Source organism: Gavialis gangeticus, unplaced genomic scaffold (assembly GCF_001723915.1).
Source record: "Gavialis gangeticus isolate Ggan-Ray unplaced genomic scaffold, GavGan_comp1, whole genome shotgun sequence".
Lineage (NCBI taxonomy): Eukaryota > Metazoa > Chordata > Crocodylia > Gavialidae > Gavialis > Gavialis gangeticus.
In genome coordinates this window covers 171,790,685-171,804,038 of record NW_017729022.1, presented here as the reverse complement: position 1 = coordinate 171,804,038, position 13,354 = coordinate 171,790,685, and the positions used below count along the sequence as shown (strand labels likewise).

Genomic DNA, 13,354 nt, shown 5'->3' with positions numbered 1-13,354 from the left:
TCTATGCACACACCTGGGAGGGTATGGGGGGGGGTGTGCCCCTGGATCTGCGTGGGGTGGGCTGTGGCTGGGGCAGCACCAGGCTCTTCCTGGCAGGGGCTGGGCCAGGCTGCACTTGGGGTAGGCAGCGGCAGCACTGGAAAGGGCATTGGGGGGGCTATGGCTAATTTTGGGGTGGCTGCAACCCCCACCCCATAGCCCCACTCCTGTAGGTCCTTGTGGTAAGGGAGGGAGTGGGGCAGGGGCAGGGGCAGGCGCTGCACATCTGGGTGGAGCCCATGCCTGGGAGGGCATGGGGGTTGCGTGCTCCCGGATCTGCATGCGGGGTGCACTGGGGCCTGGGCCGAGCTGTGCCCTTCCCAGTGGGGGGGGGGGCGGGCTGCGCTTGGGTGGGCGGTGGTGCTGGCAGGGTGCTACAGGAAGGGTTGCAGCCCCCCCCTCAGTGCCAGCACCACCCAACCTGGGTGCAACCCAGCCCGGCCCCCATCAGGAAGAGCCCGGTGCAGCCCTGGCCTCTGCCCACCTCACGCCACTCTGCCCCACACACAGATCTGGGGGTGCACACCTTCTATGTCCTCTCATGGTGCGCATAGTGGAGGGGCTGAATGGGGAGAGAGCTTGCACACAGCCACTGCCACTACCACTGGCAATTGGCTGAGGGCGGCAGCCTGACAGCCAGTCAAGAGAGCAAGCTGGGGTGGGGAGTGGGGAGGTGCCACGATGTGCTGCATGGGGCCGGTGGTTCCTGGTGTGCCCCTCCCCTTCCCCCATATAAGGGGCAAACATGCCAAGGGAGACTCCATCGCTGCACCACAAAGCATGCTCCATCTCCGCCTGCCCACCCACCCACAGGTACCCCCAAAGACCTTTCTAAGTACCCCTGGGGGTATGCATACCCCAGTTGACAACCCCTGGCTTAGAGGTTATGGTCCTCTCTGGATTTCAGCCCTTGCTCTTAGGATTCTTTTTGTATTTTTCATAAGCCAGTCAATGCTAAAAAGCCAGAAATAACCCTGGCAGCAAAGACCCATATTCATCCCTCTTCTCAGGGAGATTGCTATAACCACTAAGCTACAGAGTCAGAATCCTCTGGGTTGTTCATTTGACCCCATGTTCTTGTATGCTCAGTTGCCCATTGGCCCTGCTTCAGCAGTAGAGGTGGGAAGTCCTTTCATCTAGACCATTCTACAGCCAGCTCTTCAGGATAGGAAAAATGTAGAGCCCAGGTCTCCCACTTTTTGTGCAAGTGCCCCAATGTGCAGGCTGTGGGGCAGTATTTTATCACCTGCTCCTACGTGCAGAAACCATTAGGCTGCTATCCTTAAATGTGTTACTAAGTGTTATGAATTTCAACCCAACAGAGATATCTAATGAACTGAATGAGTCAGGTCTCTAAGCTTCCACGAAAAGTGGCAGTTTTGTGTATACTGCCCTACTCCAGATGTCTTTGGGCTTTCAGAGCCTGCCTCTGGAGGCACCTACTGCCCTTCATTCTTTGTGCTGAATGCTTTTAGGTACAGTGGACTAGGGTGCTTCTCTCTATTGACAGGATGGAGATCCTCCGCTCCCATCTTGATTAAACTGAATTGCCCTCTAGAGCAATTCTAATCCTAGGTGTTACAATGCCTTAAGTGGAGACACTTAAGAACCCAATTTAGATCCTAGCAATCTAATAAACTGACTTTTATTAATTAGATTGCTTAAAGCCCTTGAGGCTTTTCATTTGTTCATGCTAATGCAAATTTCTGGCATACTCCTAGGAGAAAAATCCTCTCTGTGGAAGATTCTAATCCCTGTCTCCCTTTATTTGAATGTGACGCTGTATGCATTGTAGTCATCCCTGCACTGGATTGTGTTAAAATAAGTTATATGTGCATGAGGTTAGAGTTAAAGCTTTGTGGTGTAGTGCCAGTGTGAAAAATAGGATGATAGTTATTTTTATAGTGGCAGGGTCTGTCAGACACACTTAATTACATGCTCTGTGGATAGGTGAAAGAATAATCCCGTAGCCGTGCATTTCCTTTGTTTTAGGGGTTTGGCAGTGCAGTGGTGGCATTGCAGGAACCATGGCTGGTGGCTAGGGAAGAGTTCTTAATAACATTATTGATAAGAGCAGCGGGGAATGGCACAAACAATGTTTTTCTTTCTGTTTATAAGTTACCTTTGGAAATCTCATTTTTCACATTGTACAGCTGTGTATGCTGTGCCCTGAGGTAACTACCTTCAGTAGTATATTTAGACAATACTTCAGTGTATCAGGAACCTGAGACCTCCAGATGTTTTGGAGCCATCCTAAATGAGTGGAGTGAGGCATGCTGTTATAGTACTGCCTTTGTGAAATCCTGATGTAGGGCAGAAAAGGCATCTTTACCTGCCATTCTTGGGGTTGGTCTGTGATGTTTAGGGTATCTGGGATGGGGCAACCCTTCACTTTGGCAAGAATGGAATGGAACATATATCTTGTTCCATGGTTCTCCTATCTTGTGGCCAGCTAATATATTGCCAGCATTGGCCTTTAAAGGGTCACCTGCTCTCTTTTCTGTGGGGTAAAGAGAAAAGGGATGGGAAAAAACATAATGGTCTAGTGTGAAGAAGAAGGGAATGATTTTAGTACACAGTCTCCTGAATGTTGCTCTCAGGGAAGCAGGACTCCATGTTTTAGGAAGTAGATTAGATTGTATTAAGTAGCTCCTTCTCATTTCCCATGCCTGATGAGCACAACAGCCATGCTGACCCAACTGAGTTTGTGAAACAAATAATGCCTTTCACTCAGTTGGTACTCAGTGGCCACTAATGGGATGAAAAGCATCCAGGGGTTTAATGGAACATATTCTTTGAAGACTGAAGGCTATGGTGAACTATTATAAAATGAACTGCACCATCAGAAAATCATTATTCAGTTTTAGTCACCTTGAAACACATATTATATTTACTTAGCTTTCCCATTACCACCTGCTTCCCTTTAACTCCAGAGAAGGAGTTTGGCTGACAGTATAGTAGCAAATTGGCACTAACATCAGTTTAGTGAACCTGAAGTTCTGTTGCCTTTCTGGTAGACAAGGAGACTTGGGCTACACATTGAAGAGGTGTACAGATGGCTGGTATTAGTTTAAGTGTGGCACTGTGTATCTGAGAATGACAAACAAGAGAGGTAAAAGGGGATCTCTCACTCTCTTATTTTGTGCACAGCTGCGGTATGCTTCACAGGAATACCAGGTTTTTCCATATCAAACTGTACTGGCTTCATCACAAAGGCTCGCCACTAAAGTAATGAGAAGGGTCGTGCACTGTGTTCAGAACGATATTTATATTTTTGAAGTGCATCTATGTTTTGATGATGGCCTCCTCTGTGTCAAATGCTGAAAATCTAGCCATATGCTGGGATCTTCTGAAGCTACCCCAGCAGTGATAGAAAGTAGAATGGTTGCCATTTCAGAGAATATGGGCTACTAGCTCCAGAGGCAGCAGTAGTCCAGAGGACCACTAGCTGCAGTAATTCACAGGTCCAAAATGGGCTTCTAAATTAAGTCTTTAGTCCAAAATGCACTGTGTCAAGAAAATAGGTTGCTTGTATTGCTAGTGCCATATGTTGAAGCCAAGACAAAGCTTGTATAGCTTGTCCAACACCCACCAGCCTGAAAATTAAACCTACTAGGCAGGATGAAAAATAGCTGTGTGGTTTCATCCTTTGCAGATTAAGGAATGGAACTGTGGTGCATTGTCATTAATTGTAATGCACTATCAGCTTCCTCTTTAGATATTTTAAAAGGTAACATCAATGTCTCTTGTTTCACCATTAAGGTTAATTGTATTTATGTCAATGCCAAGAATCTCCCCTACAGTTAGCATTGTGCACAGTTCAGTACTATGGCATTATCTGAAATCCACTTGTTCATAATGAGCAGGAAGCTTTTCTGAGGGAATACTCTGCCCCTCTGTAGAATCTAAGTAGTAAGTGGCTTCACCCTGTAACCCCTGCCACTTCCCAAGGCCTGGTATCGGGGATATGGTCATAGTGCTGACTGCTATGACGATCTGAATGGCAGGGTAGCCTGCAGGTAACTGTGTGGAGACTGCCACAAGTCAGAGGAGCCTGTTGGTGTAAAGCCACCTCTGCCTCTCCCTTTTTTGTGGGTTATGTGTATGCCATGGTGTTTCCATCAGGAGATGTAGCACATAATCTCGTTCTAGGTATTTGACAGTGCCACACTGAAAAGGAATGCAGTTTTAGTGCTCAGCCTAGGCTTATGTCCAGCTTAGTTGTGTTCTTGTTGTTTCTCTCAGCAGATAATAACCATGATTCAGACTAACAAGGAGAGGGGCATAATTTGGGCTTTTCTTGATATCACTGAAAATTACTATTTTTGCTCTCTCCACACACACTCACACATTCATGTTCACACACGCACATTCTTTCTCTCTCTCTCTCTTATGCATGCACACACGTGTATTTTCACACTCACCCGTGAGCATACTCATATTTTCACATGCACGCACACATGCACACACACAGAACAGTTTAGACCTCTGGCTCTCTATAACTTGAATTAATTTAGTGTCGCCCTGGTTGAGAATCACTGAGGTAGAACCTAAATTCAGAAAAGTTACGGAGGGGTTTGTTGAGGCTAAAAAGGCTGCTGCCAGGTAAGAGTGGTGGGGGCAGGACCTCACCCTGCTGTGTCCTGCTCTTTCCATTGCCTCCCCTCTCCCTGCCACGGTCTGTACCGGAGGGAACAAGGGTGGCCCCCAGTAAGGCTGCTCCTCCAGGGACTTGCACAGCAGCATGGAAGGAGCATAGCCATGTGTATTGCCTGTGGGAGAACATAGTGCTCAGAGCATGGGGGTAGATGGCACAGGGGCTTTCAGGGTGCAGGGTGACAGCAGCAGCAGCCCTCTGAGGAGCACTCAGGGGTGCTGTTTGTCTGAAGGATGCTGGGGCAGGCATGGGGTGCTGTACTTACTTTATAGCACTTTATCATACAGGAGCTGTGTACTACAGCACCCAGAAAAGGATCTGGTGGCACCCCAGGGTGTCGTGGAACCCTGGTTGAGAATCACTGGATTAGAAAGTAAAATTCAAGGGCCCAATGCCTGAAAACACTTCACTAGTTGACAGCTCCTCTGTGTGTTTATACTGCACACACTGTAAACAAGAACATCTATTTTCATTTCTTTCTATACAAATCTCTAACTTAAATGGATGCTTTGCTCATAGCTAGCATAGGTGAAGCTTTAGAAGGGCTTGATTCTCAAGGCTTTATGCACGTCCAAAATGTTACTGAGCTGTCATTATCCCTTACTGAAATCAATGGAGAGTAGGGAGGCTTGATTTATCTCTGTTGAGAGCCTGGAGCTCCTGCTGTCATTAAGAACAGTTGTGGAAGGCTATCAAATTAAATGGAGAACACATCCCTTAGGCTTCATTGACCAGCTGTAGTACTGAGCATCCCAGGAGGGAGAGAGAGAGAGAGAGAGAGAGAGAGAGAGAGAGAGAGTGTGTGTGTGTGTGTGTGGCAGGGGTTGTTATGCTTCTACCAGTGACTGTCAACTGAGGTGCTGCTAAATTCAGAAAAATTATGGAGGGGTGCCTTCAGGTTAATAAGGTTGAGAACCACTGTTATACAGACATGTTTGTTGTTTTGGCTATTGGGGGAAAGATGGGTGTTTGTCTGGTTAATGAGTCAACTGAAAAACACCCAGCAAATCATCCAAACTAAGAATAAACCTCCTACCATCTGTGACCATTGCCAGAAGCACTGAATTCTCAGGAGATGCAGGAAGGCAAGGGTCTTTAGACAAACGTAATTTGATCAAGGCTATCCAGTGTGGCACACTGCAAAATCAGCAGCAGATAAGACATGCATTACACACGTGACTGAAGAGCTTCCTAGTTAAGAACTGAGACCCTCGAACTGGCATTTTTAAACTCCAGTTTGCAGAAAAGATGGTGATTTTAGATTCTCCAAGCTGAAGATTGTAATTTCAGTAATAAATCCTAACAGAATTATGATATTATAGACGTGAATAAATCTATTGATGTTACAATTAAAAATATTACACATTAAAAATAATACAGTATTTAAAATACCCTTTCCAAATAACACCACAGATTTGTAAAGCTAAAAGAATCTTTGAAGTGGAATAGACTTGTCTCTTTGTTTATTTTGCACATTTCTCTCATCTTCAAGGATGAAAATAGATTTTTCCACCTCATTTTTGTTTGTTTTAATTAGTTTGTGGTCAATTTCATTTTGTGACTTATGCATCAACACAAGGCTGAAATCTGGATTGCAAACATAAGGGAGATTTGTTTGATTTTTTGTTTTTTTGGATGTCCATTGGAATGCTTAATTTTAAAAGTCTTGATTGGTGTTAAGTTTGGTAAACTAACTTTGGGGCCATATTTGATCTGACAGTGCCTTTTAAGCTGTGTAACCAATGTGAGTGTGGTATGTGAGAGCTTGCAGGAAACAGATTTTGAAAAGCTACAAAGATCCACAGGATTCCAGTTATAATTAAGTATTCATAGGGCACGCCTACACATGCATTTAAGCATGACTAAATTTAATGTGCATTAAGCTAATGCTTATTAAGTGATTTTTTTTTAGCAGGTGTCTACACATGCGTGGAGTTGGCACTAAATTTAATGCACTTGGCACTAAAGTTAATGACAAGTCCCTGAAGCTCTGCCATGTGCCCCTAGTGGCTGAGCAGACCCATCACTAAAGTTAGTGCTAGGTCACTTCTACATGTGCATTAATGCGCTTTAACTAATCATGCCTAAATTTGATACCTGCATTTGCAGGTATCAAATTTAGGTGCAGTTAGCCTAATTTCACCATTTTAATGCACATTAATGCATCTTACGTAGTTTAGTATCTGATCCTGTGCGGATCTGAGTGCTCCCCTGTTCATTGGAAGCCAAAGGTGTTCAGCAGCTTCAGGAAAAGGCCTGTTACAATAGTGCTGTTTTTATTACTCTTGCAAGTATTGACAAAAAATGTGCTGATAAAAGAACTGGTAATATGACCAGTTGCTCAATCCTCAATAACTGAGTGATTTTAAAGGGCTGTTTGTAATGTAGTTTGTTTGATTTGAAAATGGCTCTGAGAATTTAAGGGTTATCGATTACACTATCAACAGCTCAAATGGCAAGCTCAAATCTAAACACTGGCCTGCATGGGTTCCATGCACATCCTGCAGTGCTGAGGATTTTTTAGACTGGATTAGCATAAAATTCTTTAGTGAGGCAGGCCTGAAGTAAGGGAAAAACCCTCAGTTTCTTGAGTAACCAAAGTAAAAACAGAGTACTGAATTAACCCACTCATTTTCAAACAAACTCCATTCTTTCCCCATCTGTTGCTCATAAGTATTTAAGAAATAGACATTGGCAGCAAGAGTGCTTAAAATAGATTTGTGTCATTTTACGTATACCACAGACAAATTTTCTACACAGACAAAAAGAGAATTGTTTGCAGAAACGGAGAGGCAGCTTCAATATGAGAGATTCCCTTGAAATGTGAAGAATAACCATGGTGGTGGTACCAGCGTCAGTTTTCTTATTAAGAAACTAGAGCACATTAAGATTAATGCCCCTGTTTTTAGAGCTTAATAAAAGATATCTCCCATTATAAGCAAGTTGTGACAGCATCATATCTGAGTTGCGACTAAAATGTATTGTTTTTAATCTTGCTGTTGAAAAATGACTTCTTACTGGGCTTACTTAGAATACTAGAAGACTGGTGCTTTAATCTTTTTCATTTGAAAGATTGATTTAGTCCCTAATGTCATTAATAGCCTGGGGACTCTGTGTCTGGAGAGGCAGCAGGTGGTATTGGCAGAGATTAGAAATTTGTTTCTCAAAGCAGTCACTCTCTGTGATAAGAAGCCTTTTTATTTTGCTCATTGGCGGAATTGTGCTAGGTATTGACACATCTTTGGCAGTCTGTTGTAACTTGCAAGGCTTGCCTTGAACCCAACTGCAGAGAAGTTAGATGGCAGGGGGGAAAAGGAAGATGAAAATGAAAGTAGGTAAGAAAATATGCCAGATCTCATGGTAATGGTCTAGAATTGTAGCTTTCATAGGTTTATACGGTGATGGTTTATTGGCCCTGGGGAGAGAGAGAATCTTCACTTGCCATCTTGATGCCCCTTTGAAGAATTGTTCTCGAGAAAAAAGTAAAGCTCTTCAGAATTCTTGTTGACTTCCCCATAAATCAGTCCTGTTTCCCATGGGTTCAGTCCATTTGCAAAGTATGCAGAGTATTGCTTTTTGTGTGAATTAGTTAATATTAAGTCTTGCCAGTAAAAATGCAAATAAGACCATCTCTCCAGAGCCAGGGGGATAGACAATGCTACACATAATAATCAGACTCTCCTGAAGGCTTGTTTAATGACTTGGTTTTGGGAAGGAAGCAGTAGATTTATTTTTTATACTGCTGAAATATATTATTCGAGTATCAAGATTCAGAGAGAACCAACTGAATTGTGATTTCTGGGGAGATTCTGTTTAGAGAAATGGCATTTTCATTATTTAAATCAATGCAGTAAGTCTTCGCTGCATAAAAGGCATGAAATAAACACAGCAGCCTGTAGATGGGGCACTGATCTAGTTTATTACTGTTTTTGAAGGGAAATAAACTGACCCGTTCAACTAATTCAGATACTTCAGACTCTTGTTTCAATGTGTAGCCATTTTATAAAAACAAAACAGCAGCCAAGTTTTGCTGTATCTTGGAAACACTACCTAATAGTGATCAATTATTATTCTCTATTACACAAAAACATCTTTGAGTGTGTTCAGCAACTGCTAATTTGCTAGAGAATGTTCCTTCAGTCATTCAGTTTATTGAACAAACTGCATTTTCTGTTTATTTTCATGTCTTTTAAAAACATATATCCAATGGTTGTGGGTCCACATTATAATATATATTATATTACAATGTGGACCCATAACCATTGTAGCATCCTTTATTAACACAGGGCTAGAATCCATAATCATTACCTTTAATACCACGTTTCATAAGCAGGCCAATTAAAGTCAGAGGCAGTATTCACAAAGTAAGGTGGTACTGTGTAAGGATGTCATATTTTGACACCAATTTTAAAATAATACACTTTGGAGTGCTAAGTAATGCTGTCTGTCCTGTATCTGTCACAGCACATGCAGCTGCTTTCATAGCAGAAGATGTCTAAGATTGTAATTAATGCATGTCATGCATTTAGTAATGTTAATAATATATGCATAAATGGGACTGTAGTGCTGAGTTCTGGATGCCTAATCGAAAGAATCACTTGCCACAGAAAGAGATTGTGTGATGCTGGTTTTCTGCCTTTAATTCTGGCTCACATCTACATATTCATACATCCTACTCCCCCTCTCTTTCCTACCCTCCCCACTGCACACAGGGCAAGAGATAACAAGCATTCCTAGTCAGAATACAGGCTACTGACAGCATTTGGTAGCATATAAGGGTGCTTGTCTGGGGTTCAGTTATACAGGAAGTCTGAATTTAGTACTACAGGGTATCATGTTAAATCTATGCACTATATTCCATATAGTCCAGGTACTTTGGTGATTTTTTGCCTCTTTCTTTTTGCCCAAGTTTGTCCACTACCTCCGATGGTGACTCATGGAGACTATATATGCCATCCGCGGCCTTGTGAACGTTACAACCATGGAACTGTGGTTGAGTTCTATTGTGATCCTGGTTACAGTCTCACCAATGATTACAAATACATCACCTGCCAGTCTGGAGAATGGTTTCCCTCATATCAAGTATACTGTGTCAAAACAGGTAAAAAATAATGCTAAAGGAACCATTTCTGACCTTTTACAAAACCAGAATAATCCCAGAATGACACTGCCTATTGAACTCTTGTCTCATGATTAAATTTTACAAGGGAAACACTGGGTTCCAGTTTCTACCCAGGGAAATAATCCAGGACCTCCTGTCACAGCTGAATGTCCTAACTTGCTGATTCTCAGCACGGGTGCCATGAGATCCTTTTGGAGTGCCACAGAATGCTATGCAATGTTAACACTGTTAGGTGCGCAAACGTAATTCACAAGACAAACCTAACAATTTCAAATAAGACTCTATAGCATTAAAAACATTCTGAGCCATTGTGGGCTTTATGAGTTCTCTGCAACAGAAAAATTTGCAAATTTAAAAATTGAGTGAAAACTAAGGGCTGGCATTTTTGAGGGGGGCCCTGAGTTTAGAAAGGTTAAGAACCACTGCCCTAACTCATAGATTATGGAGTCTGACTCCTTTTTGCTCACTTCTCCTTTTGGCCCCTTCAGTCTTTCATTCTTTGCTGCACAGTGGCCCTGCAACAATAGAAGGCATGTAGTGTGCCCCATACAGCCTAACCTATAGTTTAGTGATTCTCAACCTGTTGCGGCACCCCACTGTGCTTTGAGATCCTATCAAGGGTGATGTAGGCTGCCATGCTAAGTTACCACTGGTAGATGTGCAGGTAGGATTCATGAGACATTTCAAATTGGAATCCATAGTGTTAAAACTACTCTGACCTGCTGGGGTCTTTCTGAGTATTTTTATAGATTTCATAGACATTAGGGCTGGAAGGGACCTCATAGGATCATTGGGTCCAGCCCCCTGCCCAAGGGGCAGGAAATCAGCCAGGGTCAAAGGACGGCAGCAAGATGAGCATCCAAATGTTTCTTAAAAGTGTCCAGAATAGGTGCTTGCACCACCTCTGGGGGGAGTCTGTTCCAGGCCTTGGGGGCTTCGACAGTAAAGAAGTTTTTTCAACAGAAGAATGGCGCTCCTATTTTTCTTTAATCAAAAATCAAATGAAAACTTAGATTTGACATTTTCCAAGGGATGCCTTGAGTCTAAAAATGTTGAGAACTACTGCTAAGGCATTTTTCTGGCAGGTGGAAGAAATAGATTTGAACTCCTGTAGCTGAGGGAGGCCTTAAATACAGAAGTGTCCTGGGGAGGTGTTCTAACCATGGGCTGTTATATTAGCAGTGGGTTGAGTCAGCTTCTTCTCCACTTGTGTTTTACAAAGACTGAACTGCGTAGTTCTTTCAGAGAACAGTTGTAGGCACCTGCCCTCTGGCTTCTGGGCTGTTGGTCCCAAGTGGATGGAGGCATCTATGTTGCATCCCTGACAGAGGTACCTAAGCACCATGGTGGGGTTTTCAGACACGTCCCTGTGCTGGACATTGGTTGACTCCAGGTGGCTCCCTGCTCAGCATGTAGATTGTTAGATCTCCTTTATGAGGCACCTAACTCCCCATGCATTGTGTAGGGAGTCTAGGCACCTAGCTTGGGGTTTTGGATTCTACTCTGAGGGCCAGGTGCCTAAGCTTAAGGAACTGCCGTGCCTAACTGTGTAGTAACTTGTGTTCTTTACTGAACTTAGCCCTCTCTCCCCATAGGTGTTGTAGGTCTCTTATCCTGATTGGGGCCTCTGCCTTCTACTGCCTTGTAAATATGAGATAATAGCAAGAATAATAATCTAATGCAATTGTTTTGTTTCCTTCTTTGTTTCAGAGCAAACATGGCCAAATACACAGGAAACCCTCTTGACTACATGGAAAATAGTTGCATTTACTGCTACCAGTGTTTTATTAGTGCTTCTGTTGGTTATTCTAGCCAGGATGTTCCAGACCAAATTTAAGGCACATTTCCTTCCAAGGTTTGTATGTTTTGCTCCCTAGAGGCTGGACACTTTAATTTAGCTCTTGCACTGAATATTCCTTGGAGAGGACACAAAATGATAGGTGATTCTTGCAAATACCCTTTTTTCTTGCATTAACAATAAAAAACAGAGAAAGGAAAAATTCAGCCTGTATGGAGTGGCACTGCTAGAATTCTACAGTACTTCTACGTTTCTCTGGGACAAGAATCAGTGGCATCATTTGCTGGATTCATTATGGGGCTGATTACAACTCTGTTATTGAGAGTTTAGGGACTTAGGTCAGATATGGGGGCTTATGTCAAACCATTCACTTTAAAATGCCAGTTTTCAGGAATTGGGTAAATAGGCTCTTTTAAATACTGCATTTTATCACCTAATGCACCCGCAAGATAAAATACACACCTTGTTTTTGACAAGCAGAATGGGAAAAAAGGGTTTTCCTTGAAAATACGGGTAAGTAGCAGTAACTGAGTAGCAGCAGCTAGGGAGCTCAGCTTGGTCATTGTGCAACTCCATTTGCAGCATTACTTTCACCTTCTGCAGAAGCTTAAGATACAGATACAGTTATTACTGCATTTTCTCACTTATAATACACACCTCAATTTCTAGTGTTGACTTTTGGGAAGAGTGTGCATGTTGTATGTGAGAAAATATGGTTTATTGGGCTTAGTAGTATAAAAGCGTAAGTGAATGTCTTTGTCCCAATGGAAATCTTTGTGTGAAAATTCTGTTGGAAGTTTCTTTTCCTAGTTCTGGCCAGCCTGTGGCATGGGCTGCCTGTGTGTATGGCACACAGCAGATCAGAGAGGGGACAGGCAGCACGGTGGCAGATAGGGCATGGAGCAGAAAGCAAAGCAGAAGGTCAGGCAGGGAGCCCAGGGCAGGAAGCAGAAGGAGAAGTAGCAGATCAAGTATGGGAAAGGGATCAGAGGGGCACCCAGGAAGGGTGCCCCATGAGAGTTCTGGCCAGTGGACCACCTCTGCACCACTCATCTAGCCCACAGGGCTAAAAGGTTGAGCACCACTGCTCTACACCATTGGGCGAAAAGTGAGCATGTCTTCCTGCTCTGATTGGTATTAAGCAGTATGCTTGCTTTCAGCATCAGACATTTTTGTGAGGCATGTTTTGACTTTGCCAGAGGGATCAGGGGCTTAGACAAAGTTAGGCACCTGCCAGTATTGATCTGGATTACAACAGAGATTAGGTAAGAGGGAGGTGGCTGGGTGGGTGGCTGAACTGTGTTGTTTTTGAGGAAATGTAATATCCCAGTCTAGACACTGGGGGAACTTCCAGGCCAGAAGGGAGGGACCTAATGAATCTTGGTGCCTCCAATGTTGTAGCTGCTGGAACATGGCCAGTTTGGCTGACACTCTGTTATTTAGGTACTTAAATGTATCCCCTTACATGCCATCATGATCTATTAGGACAATAAGGAAATTCTTTATTGTCATACCTGGGTTTAGACTTGTTCCTGGTTCCAGAGTCTGTGCTTAATCTCTTAGGTAACATACCTATCTGTCTTTTTTCTCTCTCTCTTGAGTTTTGTCTTTCCATCATTTATAGCAGGGGTGTGAAACTCATCCATCCCCATGGGTCAGATGAGGGTCACTGGACCGTGTTCAGACCAACCCCTGTGCTGCATGTGGTGTCTGTTGGGCTGGGTCTACCCCCCCCCCA

The 13,354-nt window shown here is 43.4% G+C and overlaps 1 protein-coding gene across 3 annotated transcripts in view; it reads left to right on the top strand.

The window, feature by feature from the left end:
- Positions 1–13,354, top strand: part of SUSD4 (sushi domain containing 4) — a 193,709-nt gene that overhangs the window by 174,502 nt on the left and 5,853 nt on the right. For all 3 annotated transcript variants that reach the window (XM_019516504.1, XM_019516505.1, XM_019516503.1), the window contains 2 exons: positions 9,606–9,797; positions 11,529–11,673. In XM_019516504.1, the coding sequence (XP_019372049.1) occupies positions 9,606–9,797; positions 11,529–11,673 (337 nt within the window). The remainder of the gene's footprint in view (positions 1–9,605; positions 9,798–11,528; positions 11,674–13,354) is intronic.